At 39.2% G+C, this 23,220-nt stretch overlaps 1 protein-coding gene across 4 annotated transcripts in view; it reads left to right on the top strand.

Moving 5' to 3' along the window:
• Nucleotides 1-395: 395 nt before the first annotated feature.
• Nucleotides 396-23,220, top strand: part of LOC141759697 (casein kinase I) — a 407,488-nt gene continuing 384,663 nt past the window's right edge. The window contains exons 1-5 of one of the 4 annotated variants that reach the window (XM_074621986.1): nt 396-677; nt 9,937-10,357; nt 11,660-11,700; nt 12,147-12,216; nt 22,125-22,276. In XM_074621986.1, coding sequence (XP_074478087.1) covers nt 10,171-10,357; nt 11,660-11,700; nt 12,147-12,216; nt 22,125-22,276 — 450 coding nt within the window. In that variant the 5' untranslated portion in view covers nt 396-677; nt 9,937-10,170. The remainder of the gene's footprint in view (nt 678-9,936; nt 10,358-11,659; nt 11,701-12,146; nt 12,217-22,124; nt 22,277-23,220) is intronic. The other 3 variants (XM_074621994.1, XM_074622003.1, XM_074622010.1) reach the window with 3 other exon arrangements.

A 23,220-nucleotide genomic window follows, 5' to 3' on the forward strand; every position in this document is an offset into this window, starting at 1 on the left:
TTTTTATTTGTTTGTTTTATTGACACAACAAACATTAATTACTTCTTTATTGTTTTCTTCCATTTACATGCATGTTCTTTTAAAAATATCTATATATTGTAATTTGCTTAATGAATTGTATACATGTAGGCCTTTTTTTTAAAAATGTATTTATTATTGAATTGACGCTTTGGCAATATTGTTCACCTGACAGTCATGATCAATAAAGCAAATTGAATTGATATTGAATTGATAAGAACACAAAACAACAAAGAGGAGCATAAAACTTTGAAGTGAAACACTCTTTTGCTTGAATCAGGTGTGAACTTGTGAACAGCCCGGTTCATTATTAAATATAACATCTGTGTACTGGTCTAATAATAATAATGAAGTGGACCTGCTGCTGTATCAGTCCTGGTTCCTGACCCGGACGTGTGCGTCGTGGAGCGGGCGGTGCCGTTCTTCTACATCCGGTGCGCTCGAACCTTTCACGAGCAGCAGCAGAAGAATGGAGCGAGCCGCTAACTAACGACGCTCCGTGTTCCTGTTACTGTTAGCGAGAAGCACCAGATCAGTCACAACAAGTAACACCTCTACTACCTGCACGTTAGAGCTCCGGACAGACAGCCGGGCACATTAAGGGCGTGACAAACACAACAGCAGCCGCGTCCGGACCGTGTGGCTCCAGCAGCGCGGAGGTGAGTGTGTTGTTAGTGAGCGCTGAACATTTGATCGGAAGCTGTTTGGTTGTTAGCTCATATCTTCTGTTGCTAACGGAGCTAATTTCCTTGTTGCGCTGCTCCGTCCAGCTGTCAGCTAGCCACCAGGAGCTGTTAGCTGAGGCGGTAACACCAAGCTACGAGCTTTATGTACTGTCTATTAACTAACCTGATATGATAGTTAATAAGGAAACATCTGTGTAGGGATTATTCGGAGGATATATTTTAAACCAGAGCAACCACTGTTGCTAGGTGATGTTTGGCTAACGTTAGCTGTGTGGCTGGTTAGTCAGGTTCTCTGTTGGCAGGCTGCAGAGCTAACTTGGCTAGTTAATCGATGTGACCATCACTAATGTTAGGCTTTGTCCGTGGAAACGGTGGCGTACAACTCGCTTCCTTGTTTTGATCCAACCCGGAGGGCCCTCCTATATTACAAAGGATCGATCATCTTTATATATTAGCCCTCAGCTGCCTGTACTAAACACTTCCTCACACACAAAGTGTTCATCTTCTCAGTGCAAGGTAACAACGGATGCAAAGACAGGATGCCACCGAGTATTACATTAATTAACCAAGGCCCCTCCTCAGCCTGAGTTGTGTTGAAGCTAACTGGTGCAAGTTATTTTGATTTGTGCAGATGTCAAGTTAAATTGTACCTCCCAATGTCCACATTTTCTTTCAAATAGGTATAGATATGGTACAGCTGCATAGATGGCTTATTACTGAACCAATAGTGTATTCAGTCACTCTCCATCTAGTAAAATAATCGGTTACTGGTTACACTGTAATCAAGTTTTTTGGAGTCTTAAATACATTTTTCAAGTGTGTTACTGAAGGAAATATACCAGTGAATAGTGCTGGATTTAAAAACTAGCTATTAACCAATTACATCAACTTTCTGGAGCTCTTGAAATGTTTTGTTTTGGATTACCGGCATCATCAGAGAAACCCTTTTGCCACTTTTTGTCAGGCAGCCTTGCTGCTTTGGCTTTATTGTTATTAAGTTATTTTGATTTTGTCCGGTGCAGATGTCAAGTTAAGTTGTACCTCCCAATGTGCACATTTTCTTTCAAATAGGCATAGATATGGTACAACTGCATATATGGCTTATTACTGAACCAATAGTGTATTCAGTTACTCTCCATCTAGTAAAATAATTGGTTAGGGTCATTTTCCACTAAATAACACAGTGTTTTAAGAGAGCAGTGCAAACCACTTCTGAAGTCATTTTATTGAAATATTACTAGCTGGGCATTTGCCCAAACTAGGGCTATGTGGATTGATAATAAATTATTGTTGGCATGCATCCTTTTAAAAGAGTCCCACTGAAGGAAAGGCTGGTATAAAATAGTTTCTGTGTTGCATGTATTCAGAAAGTCATGATGAAGTAGAACTCCACATTTAAGAAAAACTTTAATACATTTGCATTTCATTCATGTATATTTTGCAGGTAATTATTTGCTTGACAAATGTGGTCAATGTCTCGTCCTTCACCGTATGTGCTAGGGATGTGTATTGACAAAAATCTGGCGATGCGATACGTGTCATGATATACAGGGGTTACGATTCAATATTTTGCGATATATTGCGATACAGTAAGCAAGACGATATATCGCGATTTAAAAAAAAAATAAAATCTAATTTTAGGAAAACTGTGATGGTATAAAGAACACACCACCATATGCATATGGTGCCTTCAAATGAAACTCGTGAGCTTGTGTTTACAACATGAAAGTCGTGTACACGATATGCTCTGCGTTCAAGTGGTTAAGTTGTGAGAACACCGCTGCTAAGCAACAGCAATATGAACGTTACTGTCGGCGTCTAGAAGCCACAGAGGCTAACAATTTAGCAAGCTAGCAAGTGGGTAACATAATGCAGTAAATGCAAAGGTATAATGACAGAGGGAAAAAATGAGGCTGTTGGGTATGTCAACATTTTCCTCAGATATATTATAAAATTACGAAGAAAAACAATATAAGATGAAAATTACAGTATATTCACTTATTATGTAGCGAAAAATTAACTTCCATGGCCTCCGCCATTTCTGACAACGTCAACAAACACGTCACAACTCGTAAAACTTTGAAACTTTCCATTTACGAGGTCGTGAATACCGCAAGAGGTGGACGTTCAGGGACTCTTCTCGTGGACACGGTAAACACGACCCCATTTGAAGGCACCAAGTACAATCGGAGTAAAAAAAGGTTACTTTTCAATGCGATCAGAACAGTGGGATCTGCATTTGCATTTATGACAGTCTCTGTAAAATGAACATCATAACACTACTTTGAGAGGGCGGATATCTTTGCAAATTAAATAAAGTATTGATTGAGTTCATTTTTGCATGTAAACTATTAATTAAAAATCTATAGTGATTTTGAGATTCGATACAGTATCACAAAACATATCGCGATATTCAACATTTTCGATATTTTCTTCCACCCCTAATATGTGCAGTTAGTTACTACACAATGTAGATCACCTCAGTAAAGTCCAAGTAAGCTATAAGCTATGAGATAATATAAGAGATCATTGTCATGGATGTGGGTGCACACAACAGCCATGTATATACACATGCATTGTTCCCGATGAATTGATGGAGAAGGAAAACTGTGTATAATCTAAATTCCCACCAGTTGTAGTTGATAAGAGCTGGCTTTAAGGAGAGAGAGGCAGCTGTTAGCTGGCACTGCCACAGTAGGAGTCTGCACTATTGGCAGACCCCCCTCTCAGGCTGATCTTTCCACTGAAGGTTAATCACTCCACTCAGAGCCTTTATGTTTCTGTAAAAGTGAAAAGATGTCAACAGATTAGTCATTTTTAATAGATGCTAATCAGCTAGAATCTGCATCTCAGTTTCTCAATATATTTTGACAAGCAAACTTGTGGACTGTAATCAAGCTTTTTGGAGTCTTAAGTACATTTTTCAAGTGTGTTACTGAAGGAAATATACCAGTGAATAGTGCTGGATTTAAAAACTAGCTATTAACCAATTACATCAGCTTTCTTGAGCTCTTGAAATGTTGTGTTTTTGATTACCGACATCATCAGAGAAACCCTTTTGCCACTTTTTGTCAGTCAGCCTTGCTGCCTTGGCTTTGTGCCAGTGATTAGACAGTACACAGTTGTGTTTATGTGTATGTTTTGATACGTTCTCAACATTTCACTGGGATATTGTAGGTTACAGCATTGAGAAAACAATACTGTCATAATACCGTCTTCATATATAGTATTTCCATGAACACCAAATTCCTGCGTCATCATTCCCAGCTAAACTATTAAATGAAATAGTGTGATGCATGTTTTCAGCTGAAAGAATAATGGTGATGTGACACAGATGTGAGATCAGCAGAACTTATTGATTGTACAACTCAACAACTCAATTTTGAGAGCATCTCCAGTAATATGACACATTTCTTGTTCATGCAGAATGAGTACATAGGGTAGAGACGGGCAGTTTTACTTAAACAGAATGATAAATGGGTCTAATTGTTCAAAATATGCAGTGGTATTATTGCATGGATTTTTTGTTTGTGCTCACTTGTACATTTTGAGGTTTAGCTCATCAATTAAATTATGAGTAAAATTTTTCAGGAAGCAAATTGAGCGAGAATCTAATATGTAACTTATAAGCATATAAACTAGTGCTGTCAAAGTTAACGCGATAATAACAAGTTAACGCAAATTTGTTTTAATGCCACTAATTTCTTTAACGTATTAACGCAACTTGCAATATTTAGATTGTAGCGGGCTCAGTTTTAAAGCTAGAGTGAAGATACTGGTACAATATGAAACTAGAAAACGTCAGGAACCCATTGGTACCAACCGATGGCATGGCCATTTTCAAAGGGTTCCCTTGACCCCTGACCTCAAGATATGTGAATAAAAATTCCCATTCACGAGTCTCGATGTCCACTTTATGATAATCACATGCAGTTTGGGGCAAGTCATAGTCAAGTCAGCACACTGACACACTGACAGCTGTTGTTGCCTGTTGGGCTGCAGTTTGCCATGTTATGATTTGAGCATATTTTTTATGCTAAATGCAGTACCTGTGAGGGTTTCTGGACAATATTTGTCATTGTTTTGTGTTGTCAATTAATTTCCAATAATAAATATATATATACATTTGCATAAAGCAGCATATCTGCCCAAGAAGTGTATTAAATAGTTGAGAAATGTCCCTTTAAAGTACATTTTGAACAAATAAAAAATGTGTGATTCATTTGCGATTAATCGCGACTAACTATAGACAATTATACGATTAAATATTTGAATCGATTGACGGCCCTAATATAAACCAATTGTGTATTTCTTGCATTTAATGTTAAATGGGTTCACTCATCAATGCACATAATGACGTTAGTACTCCTTGAGCACCCATGAAGGCCAAGCCAGAGTCAAATTAAATGCCTTTATGCAAATGAGCACTATATCCAATATCATAAATGTATACCACCTTCAAACAGGCAGTCAAATTTACCACTTATCTGCTCTAGTCCAGCACTAAAGTCTCCACTTTGAAACTCTACTGTGACATTCAAAATACAGAGCAACAACCGAACACTACCTGAGACTGTTTCTGAATTGTCTAATTCCTGGTTGTCATGCAGCTCTCACCATATACATTCCTTTATAAGTGCCTGCACATTGCTTACTCCAGGATTTTTCATTATATCTTAAACATATTAAAAAGAAAAGATTTTTTTTGAATGTATATTATGCACACATTTTACCAAACTGGACGAAGGCAAATTCCTATATTTCCAGAACAAATTTGAAGCAAGCCTGACAAAAACAATATATACTTGTTCTCAATGCATGCTTTCAAAAAAGAATTGTTGAACAAATTGGAAAGAAAAGGGTTAATAAGTTAACTCTGTAATGGGATTTGAATTGATAAAATAATTTCACGTCTTCTCCTTCTGAGAAACAAAATGACTTTTATAGGATGCCAAAAGGTGTGTGTCCTCAAACGTCTCCTCATTTATCAGGAGACATGGCGCCTCCACAGGGATAAAGGCTGGGGATTCCCCACGTTACATCAAAACTGAAGGAGCCATTTGTTGAGACCACAGAGCGTTTAACAGTCCGCTGGATTGCTTGTTCTTCACTTTATTAATTAAGCGGTCGACTGATAGGAATTAACACAGACTTGCTCCTTAACAGTTATACACGCATTAGTTGAACAAAACTAAAGGGACACCCTCTAAAATAATGCAATCCACCACAACAACAACACCACCACTTAAAGACGACCTATTATGCTTATTTTCAGGTGCATACTTGTATTTTGGATTTTTACTAGAACATGTTTACGCCTTTTAATGTTAAAAAAAACACTTAATTTTTCTCATACCAGTCAGCTGGCCCACTGTTATGAGTGATCAACCGAACAAGAGCAGTTCAAGAGCAGTGTTTCTGTGGGGGAGAGTAACTCCCTTTGGCGTAAACTTTGGGCTTTGTAACTTTGCAGACCTTTCACATGCACAAAAATCTATATAACACACTATAGGAATAGGAAAAAGCACAAAAGCTTAATAAGACCCCTTTAATATGTCCTAAAAATAATGTAGAGTAGCACAGTTTCAGCTGAAATTGAACATTTACAAAGGCAATAGTCATTGTGGAGCTGTTATAGTGGATTGCATTACATTTTGCAACTGTAGATGTTACTTTGTCCACCCCCCATAAGCTAAATGAAACACGATTTTGTTGTCATTCTCCTTTTCTAAATTGTGAGATGGAATTGGTTTGGCAAGACCTTCTTTATGACTTGGTTTAGATGAGCTTTTTTCAATATATTGACAAGGGGTGGGATTCACTAGAGGCCCAATACAATATTACCACGTTACTTAATTCACGATACGATGTTATTGTGATTTTACACATTTTGCGTTATGCTGAGTATTGCGATAAGATATATTGCGATTTATTACCTTTTTCAACTGCAAATTATGCACGCAGTTTGTCAACATCTGTTTTATCTAATAAGATACAGTTTTCACTCTGTTTCATTCATATATCTTGATGTCAGAGGTCAAGGGGACCCTTTTTAAAATGGCAATGCCAGTTTTCCTCGCCAAAATGTATTGCAAATTTGGAGCATTATTTAGCATTCTCCCCGACAAGCTAACATGACATGGTTGGTACCGGTCGATTCCTTAGGTTTTCCAGTTTCATATGATACCAGTATCTTCACTCTAGCTTTAAAACTGAGCCCGCTACAACCTCTGAAAGACAGAATAGTGGCCGGATTGTTAAGAGGTTAATAGTTTATATAATAAAAAATCGAAACTCGACGTTCGTGTATCGATACAATATTGACACGCAAAATATCACGATATTATGCTGTATCGATTTTTTTCTACCTCACCCCTAATATTAACATTTATTACACGGCTTTGAGGAATACTCGATTCTGATTGATTAGTCACGGCGTTCTGCGGTCTGTTATTTCTTTACAGCAGACCGTTACTATGTATCAGACCGTATAACAGACGCTTCTCGTCGGGGTGCCGCATCGCCCTGTCTGGGTTTATTTCACAACAATGACTGGCTCGCTGTACATTATCCCTTACATATTTATCAGTGAGCACATAACAACACCTTGAATGTATGTATCAATAACCAGAGGGAATAATACGCAAGTGGATAAATAATACCAAGGGGCTCATTACAACATATAGTGTTATGCGCCTTTGTAATTAAAGTGAAGTGTAGTTTTGCAGCCCTGGTATGAATTAAGTTCTTGTTCCACTTTAATGTTAATTTTCCCATCCTAATCCTCAGGTTAGGCATGTCTGAACATGTTTGAAATACAATGTGGGGCTGTGGTAATCTTACTAGTAATACAAATGACAAATGCACAAGACAGGCAAAGAAACTGTACATTCAGCTTTGTGATATTGTTATAATGTGATATACTCTGAATTTAACGTGGAAACACCTTTTAAAGTAAAGCATATAATTTGCTCCAAATGAACTGGACTAAAACTGGAGTGACTTAAAACTGGCCTGGAGTTAGCCTTGTGTGTCGTATTATCAGCTTTAACAATACACTTGGGCTGCACCTAACGATTATTTTTATTGTTGATTAATCTGTTGATTATTTACTCGATAAATCAATTAGTTGTTTGTCAGAAAATTTTGAAAAATTTAGATTTAGTGTTTCCCAAAGCCCAAGATGACATCCTCAAATGTCTTGTTTAGTCCACAACTCAAAGATATTCAGTTTACTGTCATAGAGGAGTAAAGCAACCAGAACATCTTCACATTTAAGAAGCTGGAATCAGAGAATTTTGACTTCTTTTTTTCTTAAAAAATTACTCAAACCAATTAATCAATTATCAAAATAGTTGGCGATTAATTTAATAGCTGACAACTAATCGATTCATTTTTGCAGCTCTACAATACACTCATGTCTCAAAAACAAAAGAAGCGTTTAATATACAGTAGATTCTAGCATCATTGTTATGGAAATTAACAAAGTTTGGAAACATTTGATCAGCCTTAATTTACACCCAAAAGCACATGAGTGGAAATAACAAATGACAAACAATGGGACACCTCAGTGTCTGCTGACCACCTCTAGTCTCTTCCTTAAAACAAATGCCCACTCTCAAATATAGTTACGCATTAATGAATCTTCAGTGTAGCCTTATTATTGTAGTAACATCTTTGAATCAACGGAGAGTTCAGAGCTGTGTTTAGCAGTATTACAAGGTCAGGTATAATTCTGTAATTTACTGTGAAGTGGTGTTGCAGTCTGTGTTTATGATCCTGCATCCACCACTGAGTTTGTGTGTGAAGATGGTGTTCACTCAGTCAGCAGAAACACCTAGCCTAGCCGAGCTAATCTAAACACCGGTGGACACTGTGGCCTACAAATGATTATTTGCACAATGGAAACTGTTACAGCTCACCGTTTGTCGTTGCTGCAAACCTGTTTTATAGCCGTGTTGTCCTGTTCCTGCTTTTATGTAATAGCAACAGTGCACAGTTGCCCTTGAGAGCAAACTAGCTGTCTTTGATGCTGAGATCTGTGCAGGCAATACTGAGCATGAGTCATCCGGAAGCCCACACACAAATACTTCTCAGCAGCAGCAGCCTTTCCATGCTCAGGAATTACAGCATTGTCATGAAAACATTAGTGGCTGTTGTGTTTTTTATTGAAAGCAGAAAAAGTTGATGGAAAACAGTACTTTATAAGTGCATTTTTTGGGGTGAATAATTAGTGGTAATCTGCCTGATTTACACTCAACATTTTGTCTGCAGCTTGCTTCAGGACGCTAACTTGCTGAAGATGAGTAACAGAATAGGAAATCCCCAAAGAGGCCTGGAGTTGATAAACATCACGTGTCTTCTTTCTTAGTGATATCATATCACACACCAAACTGCCTTTATGTTTTATAGTCATATCATTTAATTCTTGCCCGTGATAGAAGGGGACAGGGCTGAACCCAAAATAATTTTGCCGAGCACCTGATAAAATCCGACCAGTGTCCATCAAGTTAAGCTACGGTGTCCTTGCGAGCAGACGTAGCTTTATATAATTGTTTACATAATATTCCCCGCTGACATTGTCTGCCAGGCTATAGCTGTGGGTGGTGGTGGAGATTCTTCATGATCACAGACTATGACTTACGGTTTGTGTTGATGCTCAAACAGTTTACTGGTGTTTTCTGTGACCACGGTGACTTGATGACTATCTCTTTAGCTCAGCAGCGCTGTTACAGTAAGCTGTTCCTGTCCTCATTTAGCACCGTCTGCTTGTAAACAGTGAGCGTCAACATGACTCGTGACCTTCAAATATGAGTTTAACTTGCAATCTTATGGTGAAGTTACATTTTTAAAACATTATTTAAGTGTTAAAATGTCATTGGAAAAATGTAGTGATTACTGGTGACTGCATATGTGGTCCTGATTATTTATTTTGACACTGGAAACCTTTTGTAAGAGTTAAGATGAGCAAATGGAGCCTCAATTCTTAAAATGAAACGTCTAGCCAATGTAGCCGCCCCACCATGTCTCACCATCTGTACATGATTTGCCCCTCGACTGAACTCTGCTGAAATGTTGTTGTTTTTTTAGATTCTTTTTTCATATAATATTAACGTTTCATCAGATCATACATGGGAGACTACTCCTTAGAACAACACTACAATGCTCCATGTGATGCTCTCTGTTGAAAGTTAATGTCTTTTTTCTTTGTCGTGTGTTGTGTTTGTTTCAGATTTTCCACCTTCTCCTTCCTATGACAAATGTTGAGGCCAGAGATCAGCCTGTTCAACATCTGTTAGAGGTGATAGGGTGAGGACGGGGAGGAGCTGTGCCAGGTTTTGTCTCATGAGAGTGACTGTGCCATCCAGGCACTGCCAGTGACCAGGGCTGTGGCTGTGGTGGGCCCGGCCCAGGAGGCCTTTTTGTACATCACTCCAGGCTCCCGCTGACCTGTGCTGCTCACACCATGGATCAACAGAGAGATAAATATGGCGAGCGGCCCGCCAGGACCACTAAAGTTTCCCAGGGAAGCCGCAGCGGACACTCGTCCCGACCATCTGGCTCCTCCAGCTCCTCTGGGGTTCTCATGGTGGGGCCAAACTTTCGTGTGGGCAAGAAGATCGGCTGTGGAAACTTTGGTGAATTGAAGCTCGGTAAGTTGAGTCTAAATGGTTAAAGACACAATGGAATAACTGACAGAGTGAATTTGGTTTCAGGTGATAATTTAGATTTATGGTCCTTATGAAGGCTGTAATTTGTGGCTCTGCTGAATTGTTTTGTATTATACTGAGATGTTTCTAATACTTTGTCCACCCCATTTATATGACGCACGGTAGACTAAAAACATCTCTCAGTATAATGCAATACAATTCCACAGCACTGTAAATTACAGCATCCAAAATAATTATTAATAAATAAAAAACACACAAAACATATTTTTCCTAAACAATTCTGAATGTAGAAACATGAACGAAATATTTATCAACACAACTAAAATTATTTGAACTATGTATAACTTTTATTTTTGACTGCAAAGGTGTTGATAGTTTTGTTATGTTCTGTGCATAATGTAACGTATTGACGTCATCACAAGCATACAACATGATGACGCGAATGACAAAAGCCTTAGCTTGCTGCAGCAAAAGGAATCAATGCTCCAGCTATTATGTTTTTTATTTTAGATCGATTTAAACAGGATCATGCAAACACTGATCTTCCATGGCCGCCTGCTGTTCGTTAGTTTTTAGAGGTTCTCTATGCGATATCCAGAGCATTATTATAGCAGCAAACAGCTATTGTCTATGTAAAGATATAGCGGAGTAATGTCTACCTGAGCAGAGAATGAAGTCACTCTCCCTATGTGTGTTGTAATCCAAGCTTCTCTGTGTTTTGTTGACATAGCCGGGCAGCACGTGCGTGCCTTTTAGTGCATGATTGTGCATGTGAGCGTGCCCCACTAGCTAGCTTGCTCACGCCCACCCACCCTCCAGGTCCCTCCCAGGTTAACACTGTTATCTCTGTCAACAGTGTTGCCTTTGTTTTCACTGTTAGCACCGTTAGCTAAGAGCCGCCGGCTCAGATGTCACCATGTTGAGAGCTGTGTGGAAGCAATAGATATGCTCCCAATATCGCATTTAGCACCTTTTAAAGGGTTAAACCAAAACCTCTCAAAACAGTTAAATAAAAACTGAATGTTATAACTTCCATGACAATTTTTAGGGCTGTTTCATTAGACTGAATTATCTTTAGTTGGGTGTACCTGTTAGCATATTCACAGTAGAGCTGAAAAAAGGACCACGATTTGATCATTTTCTATTACAGACCTTTTATATGTGGATCTTCCAAAATTTGTATCAGAGACAATCACTTACAGAGTTCCCTGGTGAATCTTTTGTAAAGCCTCAATTGGTGTACTTTCTTTTTAAAAGCCACCTTTCCTGTCTGTCTTATTTCAGGTAAAAATCTCTACACCAACGAGTATGTAGCTATTAAACTGGTAAGTGCACACTTTCTTTCTCTGCTTGATTCCTCACCTCTGCTAGTATAAGAATCCTTTGCAAAGCGATGGATAAAATACAGTTAAATACTGTAGATACATAATGAAGCACTTGGTGTACTTGATTTTTAGTGATTCATCTAAAATGTTACTGAAATGATATAATGTCAGTGCTGTGTTCAGGCAGGGAAGCTGTTATTAAACTTAACACATCTCTGACAATTGTTTTCCTGGTTCATCCCAAGTTCTGTTATCACATTTCATTGGATAGTATTTCTGTATTTGCCCGTAGGTGCAAGATGAGTCATGAAAAAATTGTTGACACTTCATTTCTTCAAGAAAAAACATTTATTGTTTTTCTTTACTGATTTAACATCTCAGTATAATCCAGTTTGTGAGGTTCTTGCCATTAACTGAGTACTGGTTTGGATGTGTCCATTGTTTAGGAACCAGTGAAGTCGAGGGCACCACAGTTGCATTTAGAGTACCGGTTCTACAAAACACTGGGAACTACAGGTAAGGTCACAGATGTGATTGCTACTCCTCGTGGTGTGTTTGTGTGACTGCATGACAATGATTTGACTGTTTTGGAAGATCAGCCCAGAAGATTGCATCATTTCCACAACAAGTGATTACTCCACTCAGGTTACGTATTGATGTTAAGCTGGGTCAACAACTTAGTTTAATTTCCAGGACTTTGTGTACATGAGTGCGTGAATGACCTCGTCCATAGAGAGCGTGGGGAACAGTGACCTTGCTTGCAACGTTTCAATATGAAAGGTGTTGACATAATACTTGTTATAGACCCACAAAACAGATGCAGCAGCTGATGTTTTTTTCTGATCCACTGAAAAAATGTCCTCTTTGTTATCTAAGCAGAATACTTGTGACAGTATATCCTTCAATTCATTACGTGGTTGTCTTATCATTGCTCTACCCCCTGAGACCGGTGATCCCGACCAACTTTACTGTCTTTAAGGTATCCAGTGGTACCAGCCATGTTATGCTATGCTAGCTTGTCGGGAAGGAGGCTAAATAACACTCAAAATTTAGGTTAAATTTCGGGCGAGGAAAAACTGTCATGGCCTTTATCTCAGGGGTCTCTTGACCTCTGACCTCAAGATATATGAATGAAAATGGGTACTATGGGTACCCACGAGTCTCCCCTTTACAGACATGCCCACTTTATGATATACACATGCAGTTTCGGGCAAAAACCATGCAGTTTTTTTGAATGCAGTATAAATGTGTTATTTTCATCTATTCCAAAAATGATGTGTTTGGATATTTCTGCACACTGGGGTCCCTAAACAGTCTTGGAATTACATAATTTGGGTATCGTTGTAAAGCTGAGACTCTTGTGGATCCTATGACCCCAACTGTATTCATGTGTGATGATGTTAGTCCCCATAGTAGCCATTTCAGTGAGACCTCTAGGATAATCACAGCCTCATGAACGTTACAGCCAAAAACTAGAGACCTAGAGCATTCAGAGGATGGATGGTTTTCCTAGGTAGATTGACAATAAGGGGGTTTCTGAGCAGTTTCCAGAACAGAAGTGCTCGCCATCTAATCGCTAAAAAATGCAATTCTTGCAGAAATCTCAAAATGTCAAAAGTTTTTAATACCAAATCACAGCATGGCTTTTTCTACGGTGTTCCTCAAGGTCTTGGTGTCTTCATTTTGGGTCTCAGAGGGCTAATTATGCCTCCGAGTCGGCAACAGCTGTGGCCGGAGGCGTAATGTTTTCGGGTTGTCCATCCTTCTGTCCGTGTCCGTCCAGTTCATTCTTGTGAAAGTGATATCTCAGGAACGCCTTGAGGCAATTTCTTCAAATTAGGCACAAATGTCCACTTGGACTCACGGATGAACTGATAAGATGCTGGTGGTAAAAGGTCAAAGGTCACTGTGACCTCATAAAACATGTTTTTGGCCATAACTCAAGAATTTACAGACTAATTATGACAATTTCACTTAAATGTCTGATAGAATGAAATGATGTAGTGATGATATTTTGGACAGACATGGATGTAAACTGCAACTTGATTGGTTGGCAGAGGCATACAACCATCCATTTTTTATTTTACCTAACTTCACACATAATGGCCAATGGTAACAGTTTCTCCCTACACTGTCTGGTTCATGGTGTTGAATAGTGATATAACTCCGTTTGTCCTTTTTCAGATCCTCAAATTATTTTTTCTAGAATCGTGCCCTTTACACTTTATTATTCTGTGTTCAGAATGAAAGACAATACAATAATAGTTACTTCTCAACTTCTCTTCCCTTATCTCTGCTCCCCTGAGAAGTCATCAGTTTGTAATAAAAGATTAGTCAAGGTCTGCTGACGCATCCCCGTTACAGCTACCACTGACAAGAATCTTGTGAGGATTAAGTGACTACAACAGAGAAATAAATTAAGGGCAAACTGTTTTAGTCTTGGTACGAGAGGAAATGGGTGGGAACGCGAGAAACAATGGAACAATAGAAAAATCTTTTTAAATAGTTGTTTGTTGCTCTTCTGGTAAAATGGTAAAAATAATAATGTATATATTGCACTGGTAGCCACATGATTGATAGGAGATGAGTTTGATCATGTTGTTTGTGAATTTATTAATGAAGGTTTTCCTTACACAATGGTTAAATCACAGTATTACAGTTAGAGTGTACAGTAGGGATGGATTGAGTCACAGGTTGGCAGGGAAAATAAAGCCATATTTTTTGTGATGTATGCTCCTTGATGTGGTTTTTGGAGCTCTACATGCATATATGATAACCAGACTGGGAATATAATGGCTATTGTTTTGCAAAGGCAAGGGCTGGAAAAGGCCAACTGTGCGGAAACTCATTAAATATTTAGAGAGTGGGTCTGCCTCTCTTAGTACTAACCTGCCTCTGTCCTCTCCTCCAGATGGGAGAACGTGACCTCATTTCTTCTTGGCTGTGTGCTGTGCCACATTCCTCTCAGCCAATGTGGTTGTCACAGTGTCTGTGCGACAGGGTCTTTATGAATTAATGTGGTTTGACTCAGATGCTCAATCAGGTGTTGCATCTGGTGCATAAACCAACTGTCACTGGATATTAATGAGGATGATTCAATTAGGAATTAAGCATCTCCTTCCAGATATTATGTGAGAATATTTATCAGCACAGTCAATAACGGTTTGACTGCTGCTTTGATTTTACAAGATGGCAAACTGTGAAGAATTAGTGTGCTGGGGACAAGATGGTTTAGAAGATCTCGAGGGTTTGTTCAAGGACACAATCGAGCTCTTAAAGGCGTCTCGCAGTCAGACCTCATCATGAAACACTACACCAGATCTGTGACCATTGCGATCCCAAGGAGTAAACATTTCCCACAGTGACACAGCTTGCTAGATTTTACAAACATTTCAAGGAAAGGCCGGAGGTCTTATCCTGGATGTCTGTTCCCACTAATGTGAACACATGGATCTTTGTTAAGACTAGAGCTGTTTCGCTTCGGGTGAAAAATAGAACATGATGAGAAACTAGAGAGCAGTGTTTTAGAAGAGTTTTTGAAAGGTTACAACCCTGTAGTTTATCAGTCCTCAGCATTGACTAAATATTTGGTAAACAAATCTTAGTAATAGTGTTTGGTTTCTATTCACACCTGATTTCCTTTTAGTTTGCCCAAGATGTCAGTGTCATTGTCTGTGTTTTGGTTCATTTTGTATAAAGAAAAATACAAGTTTGATGAAATCTTAAATATAAGGTAAACATTTTGTAAACCCGGAGGGTGGGTGTTACACTTCTGCGACGACGACGACGTGGGTTGGGGCGGTGTTATGAGCGCAGAGCAGAGCGGCAGCTATTAGCTAGCCAGTGGGACAAACACACACTGAAAGGCAAACACAGCTGGTCTGGCTTTGTAAACAAAGCACAGAGAAGCTTGAATTACAACAAACACAGAGGAAGAGAGACTTCATTTTCTGCTCAGGTAGACATTACTCCTCTATATCTTTACATAGCAAATAGTTGTTTGCTGCTATATTAATACTGATCTGAATTTCGAATTCAGCAACTTTAAAAACTCCCAGTGAACATTTGATTTGAAAATCAAAGACAAACCAGATTTTTCCTGTAGCTGTCTTCCAGCATAGAATGAAAGAGTTCACATCACAGTAGAGTCACAGTCTAATTACAAATGTTGATTTTTTTTTTCACTTTTGTTTTCAAGTGGAACAACTTTTGCAGCTACTTGCAGGCACAGTTTTGCAAACCAGTCACTGAACTGAAGCAAGCCAGCAAATACAGTATGTCTGTCAGAAACTTAATCGTGCACAGTGGACAAAACTTGATGTGCAGCAAAAGCCGATTCTATCTGTCCTAATTCTCCATCTCCACTTCCATTACACAATTTTGCACATACCTGTCATAAATTTATAATGTAAAAATCCCTCCATTCACCAATCTCTAAACTGCTCATCCTGTGGCGGGGGGCTGAAGCCTATCCCAGCACGCAGTGGGTGAATGGTGGGGTTCACCCTGGACAGGTGACTGGTCCATCACTGGGCTGACACGCATATATATATATATATAGTAAGAAAAACACTTTCACACGCACACCTACAGATTTAATTTAGAGTCACGAATTCACCTAACCAGCATTTCTTTGGACTGTGGGAGGAAATCCACACAGGCACCAGGAGAACATGCAAACTCCACACAGACAGGCACCACACAGTGATCCCACCATCATTTCTACCATGTTTTCTTCCATTATTTAAAAAAAACACCAAAAAACGCACTTAATGGTGCCGACATGCACAAAGAAATTGCTGTTTTTAATCTTTCTTTAACATTATGTTGAGCATAGCCCTTGTGATGCGGCATGGTGTTGCTCTTATAATACACACATAAAATAGGTCTACATATTATTGGTAAAGAAATCAAATCAGACTTTCTACAACCCTCTTTGTCACAGTGATGGATAATTTATGAATAACAGAACACTACCAGATGGTCACAATAAAACATCCAAGCTCAAGATTGGTCTCATCAGAGTCCAGAGAAAGATCTGCTCTTTGACAGCTGGTTGAAAAATGGCACACATAGAAGTCGTGTGCAGGGAGATTTGGACGAGTGCCTTTCAGCCGGCCGTAGAACCAGTTATGTTCATTCATCACATCCATCTCGTTCTCCTTTTTGTTGAAAAGGACTGCAGCCAGCTCCTCGATTAGATTACATTAATGCGTATGAAAATGTATTCCTTTTGTACAAGACAAACTTTTATTCAATGGCTGTCAGAACTGATACGTTAGTGAAACTGCATAAAACCTTTATAGTTGTGATTATTATGCTGATGTTTTATTCTTTTCTGATCTTTGCCTCTCTGAGTAATGACATGATATATCTATATCCAATCCAATATGTGGCATACAAAGTCCATTGAAATAATTAAAGTTAACTGTACATTCAAATATTGTTATGTCTGTGGAGAATGGAGTGTCACTCTGTAAGATTTGAGCAGACCTCATCCCCAGCATGAACTAAATACTGAAATTCTAAAATATGATATTGCTCCAATCAGGGCAGGAATTTCACCGGTGGCCACTGACTGGCCTGAATGCCCCGCCCACACTGCCCCAGCTGTTTTTGCCATTTTCTCCTCTGCCTCTTTCCTGTCAATACAGTTTTTAGACACTAGTGTCTTTTGTTGAGATTCTGAATTCGGGCAGCATTAAGTGAAATTCGGCGCACATAACCAGTGGCGAACTCTCTGGAAAAAAGTGTTTCCTTATTCTTTTTTTAATTAATTCCTTTGACGATAGTCTGGTGTAGCTGCGCTGTGTTCCGGCTGCGATGCGGCCGCCAGAGCTGACTGCGGCCACTCTAGACAATGCTTGTGATTCCACCAGACGTGCCGCAGCACGTTTCAGAAGCGACCCAGACTCAGAGTCATGTCTCCTGATGTGAGCGTTCTCCTCCTGCTACAGGCGGCATGTAGTGGCTGCGTGTGAAATATAGATAGGAAATGATCATCAAATCTTTGATCCATGTCAATCATAAGTGTACTTTTAACGGTATTAACTTTGTCTGTAGGCTACAGCACAATAAAGTTAGAAATAACAACAATAAACAACTTACAAATATTGGTAATATGTAAATACCAATACATTATTTTGTGAAATAAATAACTTTAATTTTTTTATCTCAATGATTGTTGCCATTGATTGCCAAATGGCCTTGCCCCTAAAATTCCAGGCCAGGCTCCAGTTGAGGCAAATCAACCTATTTGGCTGGACCGCAGAGGACCAGCCCTACAAACGCAAAAGTCTGTCACTGAGTGTGTGATGAAGTTACACGATTGGTCGGCTGAGTGATGCAGTTTCCTCATTGGCCGTTGCGCTTTCAAAATGTAAAGACGGGAACAGCCTTCACCTGCGCGAGTGATCGCCTCGCTTCCCAGCATTTGATGCGTGAGGGGCTGCCACGCGACACAAGGCACTAGGCACCTGATTGGATGAACACTTTCCCTCGTGGCAAAGAGTATCAATATACGTTCTTTGCTCTTGGGCTGCTGCTCCCAGCTTTCAAACCGGAACCAACATGGCAGCTCATTTGGAAACTTTCTTCTCTTATATCATGAAAATCGTTCACCGAAATGTGTTTCTGAAAACATTTTATGCGAGAAATAAGCCATGCAGTTGCTGAATCTGTCTTTATTTTAGATGGACAACAGTTTTTAAAGAAGTTTCTAAGGAGTTTCTTGCATAAAGTGGCCTTAACCTCAACTTTATGCAAATGAGGAGCAGCCAACGTGACGCCCCTCCTCTCGAATCGCCGTTAGAGCTACACCCAGGAATAGCTCTCATTATTTTTTTAAGGAAATTGGATGAGAGAAGTCAAAAGTGGTACCTACAAAAGTAGTAGCTTCCATCAAAGTTTGAGTCCTCCTGTAGAATTAGAGTATACTTTGCAGTACAGGACACACAGATTCAGTCTCTTATGAGGACCGTTTTGCTTTAGATAATGATGGTTCTGTGATCCCCGCTTTCCCTTTGCTAGTAAAAAGCTTGACTAACCGTGTTTTCAATTGAACAGCCGTTTATCCACTTATTTACAGCACATCTCCAATCTGACACATTTTTAGGCCTCCCACAGTCACCCGGGGTTTGAAGGCACTCATTCCTATGGTACAATTAGCAACCCACAGAACTGCATAATGGTGTCCAGAAACACAAGATGGAGCACAGCATGACTCCTACATGCCCATATGCTAACTGACAGCATTTACGCCACCTTTCATGCTGCAGTGTATTTTCTATTAACGAGCGTGTGAGTCAAATGTCTTCAGTTGCATTGTTCAGTATAAATGTTAACGCACTACATCAGGATTAGTATTTAGCTTTCTGATTATCAGGCTCTACTTCAATTACTTTGAGCAAAATTTTATGATGGCAATTTAGTCCCTTCACTAAACTTTATTGCATAAACTAATTTCTTAGAGCTGGCTCCTTCGTCGTGGCACAAAACATCAATGAGCTGAGCACACAACCAATATATTGTGAGCTGGCAGCCTGTCTAACATTTTCATCTGTAAGTACCAAGTATGTTAAGGTAAGAAACAAAATGTACCAGCTGTAGTCTAGGGAAATACTGAAAAGAATTAGAAATGAAAGCTAACTAAAGTCTTAAAGCTGCTCTGATCAGTATCTTTATGTTAACGGATCAAATGATTACATGTAATGTGAAAGGTGTTGCTCATAGTGATGCACAATATACTCTCAAAATTCAGTTCAGTTCTCCTCAGCTCTACAGAGCGTTGTAACGTTTTTAACATCAGCTTATAGTTTTGGTTTTATGGCTGGCAACTTAAACATTTTGGTTTACTCTCACTTTCTGATATATCTACAGTACACTACTTACTTGCCCAGCATAAAATAACAAGCAGATGTTAGACAGAAGTTAGCAGCTAGCTGGTATACGTAGTGGAGCATTTAGCAGCTAAAGAGACAGATATTTTCCAGGAGTTTGTGGAGACCAAAAAAAAGCTAAAAAGAAAGTACATATGTAAAAATGCATTTTAATGTCGCTCTGTGTCTGCTGGGCGTGTAAAGCAATATGCAAGCAACCATTTGCTAACGTGTTCATATTAACTATATAAAGTGATAATATGTGAATGTTGTGTTCATGGGTGCCTGGTTACGCTCTAAATTGGATGAGCAAACTTGGAAAGATACGTAATTGGCGGCAGGTCTGGGGGTCCTCCCTAAGCCTTATATTAAGGCTAAAAGTTAGGCATGATTGAGGGCGTGGCCACTTTGAGTGACAGGTTGTTACAGGTTGCTAGCTGCCAGCTGGGCCCGCCTCAGCTCCACCGATGATCCACCTCTTTGCCCATTTTTGTATTAGCCGGGAGTTAGGCTGTGTTGTCACTGCCAAGATGGCGACGGACAGAGCCACCCACTTTGAGCTTCACAACGGCTCTTCAGAAACCTATGGGTGACGCCACGGAGACTACGTTCATTCTTTATACAGTCTATAGTCCTCCCCCAGAAAAAAAACAATTGTAATTCAGAACAACTTACCTGTATTTCTACACCACCTAACATCTTGGATTAACCCTCCTCCAATAAAATCAACAGGACTAATTCAGAATATGAATAGCCACATTGAACTTAAAAGAGCTAACTCTTTGATTGATTGATTCAACATACGCTAGCCTATCTTTTCCTATGTTCTATTTTCAGTCCATGATAGCAGTTCAGTTAAATGGCATGTTTCTTACCTTTGTAAACAGTCCGACTCCTGTATAGTTAGGCAGACTGTGATTAACAGCCAAGCCAAAGCATGTGGCAAATGATCAGCGATGGGTTCGACTGAACCAACACAAAATGGGGGTCCAAAAATGCGTATTTTTTTATTACTTGTTTTGCTGTAAATCCTAAAATGATTAAATATAAAAATATATTATATTAAAATATATATTATATCAAATATATTCACCTGATTGCGGGGACTGTATGATGATACGTTTATCTTAAAAATGACAAAAAGTGGGGTATCAAAACTATAACTTTTCTCCCTCTAATCTCCCAAAGAGTTTTTCAATTTCGTAATCTGCAGATACTCGATATTTAAGGACTTCCTTTAGGATCGGGGACATGAAAAGCAATCAGGACGTCCCTACTTCTTTTAACTTCCATGCAATTATAATATTTCCAAGCACTGAGCACAGCTTAAGCAGTCTGATAAAGCAAGGTCTGTATGATTGAAGCGCCAGCATTTCTTTGAAGTTTCTTGAGGGGATCTTTTTTTAATAGGACTCCAACTAGCAGTAAGCAGGGGCAAACTTTGAATCATGCTTCCCCCGAAGGCAATTAACAGTTTGACCTGATTTCCCTGTTCTTTGAATCTAAAGTTCAAGATTTGGTCAGGAAGACAACAAAGAATACAAATATCACCAATTGCAAATAATTATAAATGAAGATGTGCATAAACCTTGAAATCCTGCAAAACATTAGATTAGATTAATTAGAATTTGATACTGTGTGTGCAGGATGGTGAGCCTGTTCTAAATTTAGAAATCCCCTTTGTGTGCTCATTACTGTAATCTATCTAATTTCATTAAAATCTGCAGGAATAAAGGAAAAGTTAAAACGGTTCACACACTCTTTACATTGCAATTTTAGGCTTTAAGCTCACACACTTTTCTAGAAGTTAAACAGTTCAAGGAGCTTTAATTCCCAGACCACCAGCATCACAAACAGCCCATATGGAGGAGTATAAGGGTCAGAGCACCGGCCCCACCGTTATTACTGTTACCACACAACACGAAACTGCACTGTGACAAGAAGTAAAATAAGAGCTGAGGTGACAGATGGAAGGGATTTTGGAGCAATTAGAGTGAGTAGAGCAGAGAGGATATGATTCAGTTGGGAGGACGTGATATGAGGCAGTGAAACGATTAGTTTTCAGTCTGCAGTAGAGGAGTGACACAGTTTTATTTGCAGGCGCTGTGTTGTGTTTTACTTTAGGGTTAATGTTTACCTAGCAGCTTTCTCTGCTCACTGTCCTCAGTAACCTTGTGGTGCCCCTCCTCCTATCTGACCAGTTTGAGGCCTCTTATGGTTCACCTTGGACCCAACGTAGAAATATCATTAGTCAAGAGAGACAGGAATAATAAACACTCTAACTCTCTGAATTCCCACTTGTATATACAACTGAAAAACACTGAAGGCAAATTCTACTTTTTATTTATCTACTAACTAGTATTTGCTTTTCCTCCAACAGTTTGCTATTTACTAAGCTATTAACAAAGGTCTTGCATATCTTTGATGCACTTGCAAACGCATAGTTAAACAATAAAGACTTGGGATTACTAAAACAAATACAGCTGTGTCCACTGGGCTGGGATTTTTGTCTTTTGTAGGTCTAATTTCTTTCTCCTTGTGTTTCAGCTGAAGGCGTGCCCCAGGTGTTTTACTTTGGGCCCTGTGGGAAATACAATGCCATGGTTCTGGAGCTGCTGGGCCCGAGTCTAGAAGACCTCTTTGACCTTTGTGACAGGACCTTTTCACTGAAGACTGTCTTAATGATAGCTATTCAGCTGGTGAGTTCAAAGCTTTATATGACACATTAAGTTGTTTTAAAATAGCTTCCACTAACTTATAGAGTCCTCCGGGGATGACGTATTTTTGTAGGCCAACCAGGAAGTTAGAATCGCCCTGGTTCCCTCGACAAAAAGCCAATGGGATTATTCCATTGGGTTTTGGATTATTACAGAAAATAAGCTCTATGGCAGACACACGTTTATGATACTTAAAAGTTTTGTTCAGCAAGATAATCTTCACAAATGATTATGATTTTTGAACTGTAAATGCAATCACCAGAAGTAAAAAGTTAACATTAGGCTATAAACTAACTACAGGACGGTCGCATGAATGCAAGTATAAACGAGGCTGTGAAAGCGGACTAGTGTTTGGTGTGATGACATGTAGTAGTCTCATTTAGCCACTTGTTAGCAATCGCCCTTTTTAACACATATAAAAGCTTCAGAATTAACGAGTGGGGTATTTATTGATGTATTTTATATCGTAGAACAAAACGTTAAAATCTCTTATTACACGGCTTTGTTGAATACTCAATTCTGATTGGTCAATCACGGTGTTCTACGGTCTGTTATTTCTTTATAGCAGACCGTTGCTATGTATAACAGACCGTTGCTATGGGCGCAGTTCTACTGTCGGACTCTGGCGGACCGTTTTTGTGTCAAATTATTGGTTTCTTAAGTAAGTAGCCGTGTAATAAGCGGGATAATGTACAGCTGGCAGGTCATTATTGTGAAATACACTCCTTCAGAGCGATGCAAGACCAACGACCGGCTCTCTGTACATTATCCCTTACCCTAAGCTTGTGTTAACCACAGACCTTATTTCAGGCATCTAACCAAAAACCCATTCAAAAAACCCATTGACTTCCAAATGAGGGAACCAGAATGGCTAAAATGCTAACTCATTTCCATTTTAGGACTCATTCTTGCAGCACTCTATGAAG

The sequence above is a fragment of the Sebastes fasciatus genome, chromosome 2, assembly GCF_043250625.1.
Source record: "Sebastes fasciatus isolate fSebFas1 chromosome 2, fSebFas1.pri, whole genome shotgun sequence".
Lineage (NCBI taxonomy): Eukaryota > Metazoa > Chordata > Actinopteri > Perciformes > Sebastidae > Sebastes > Sebastes fasciatus.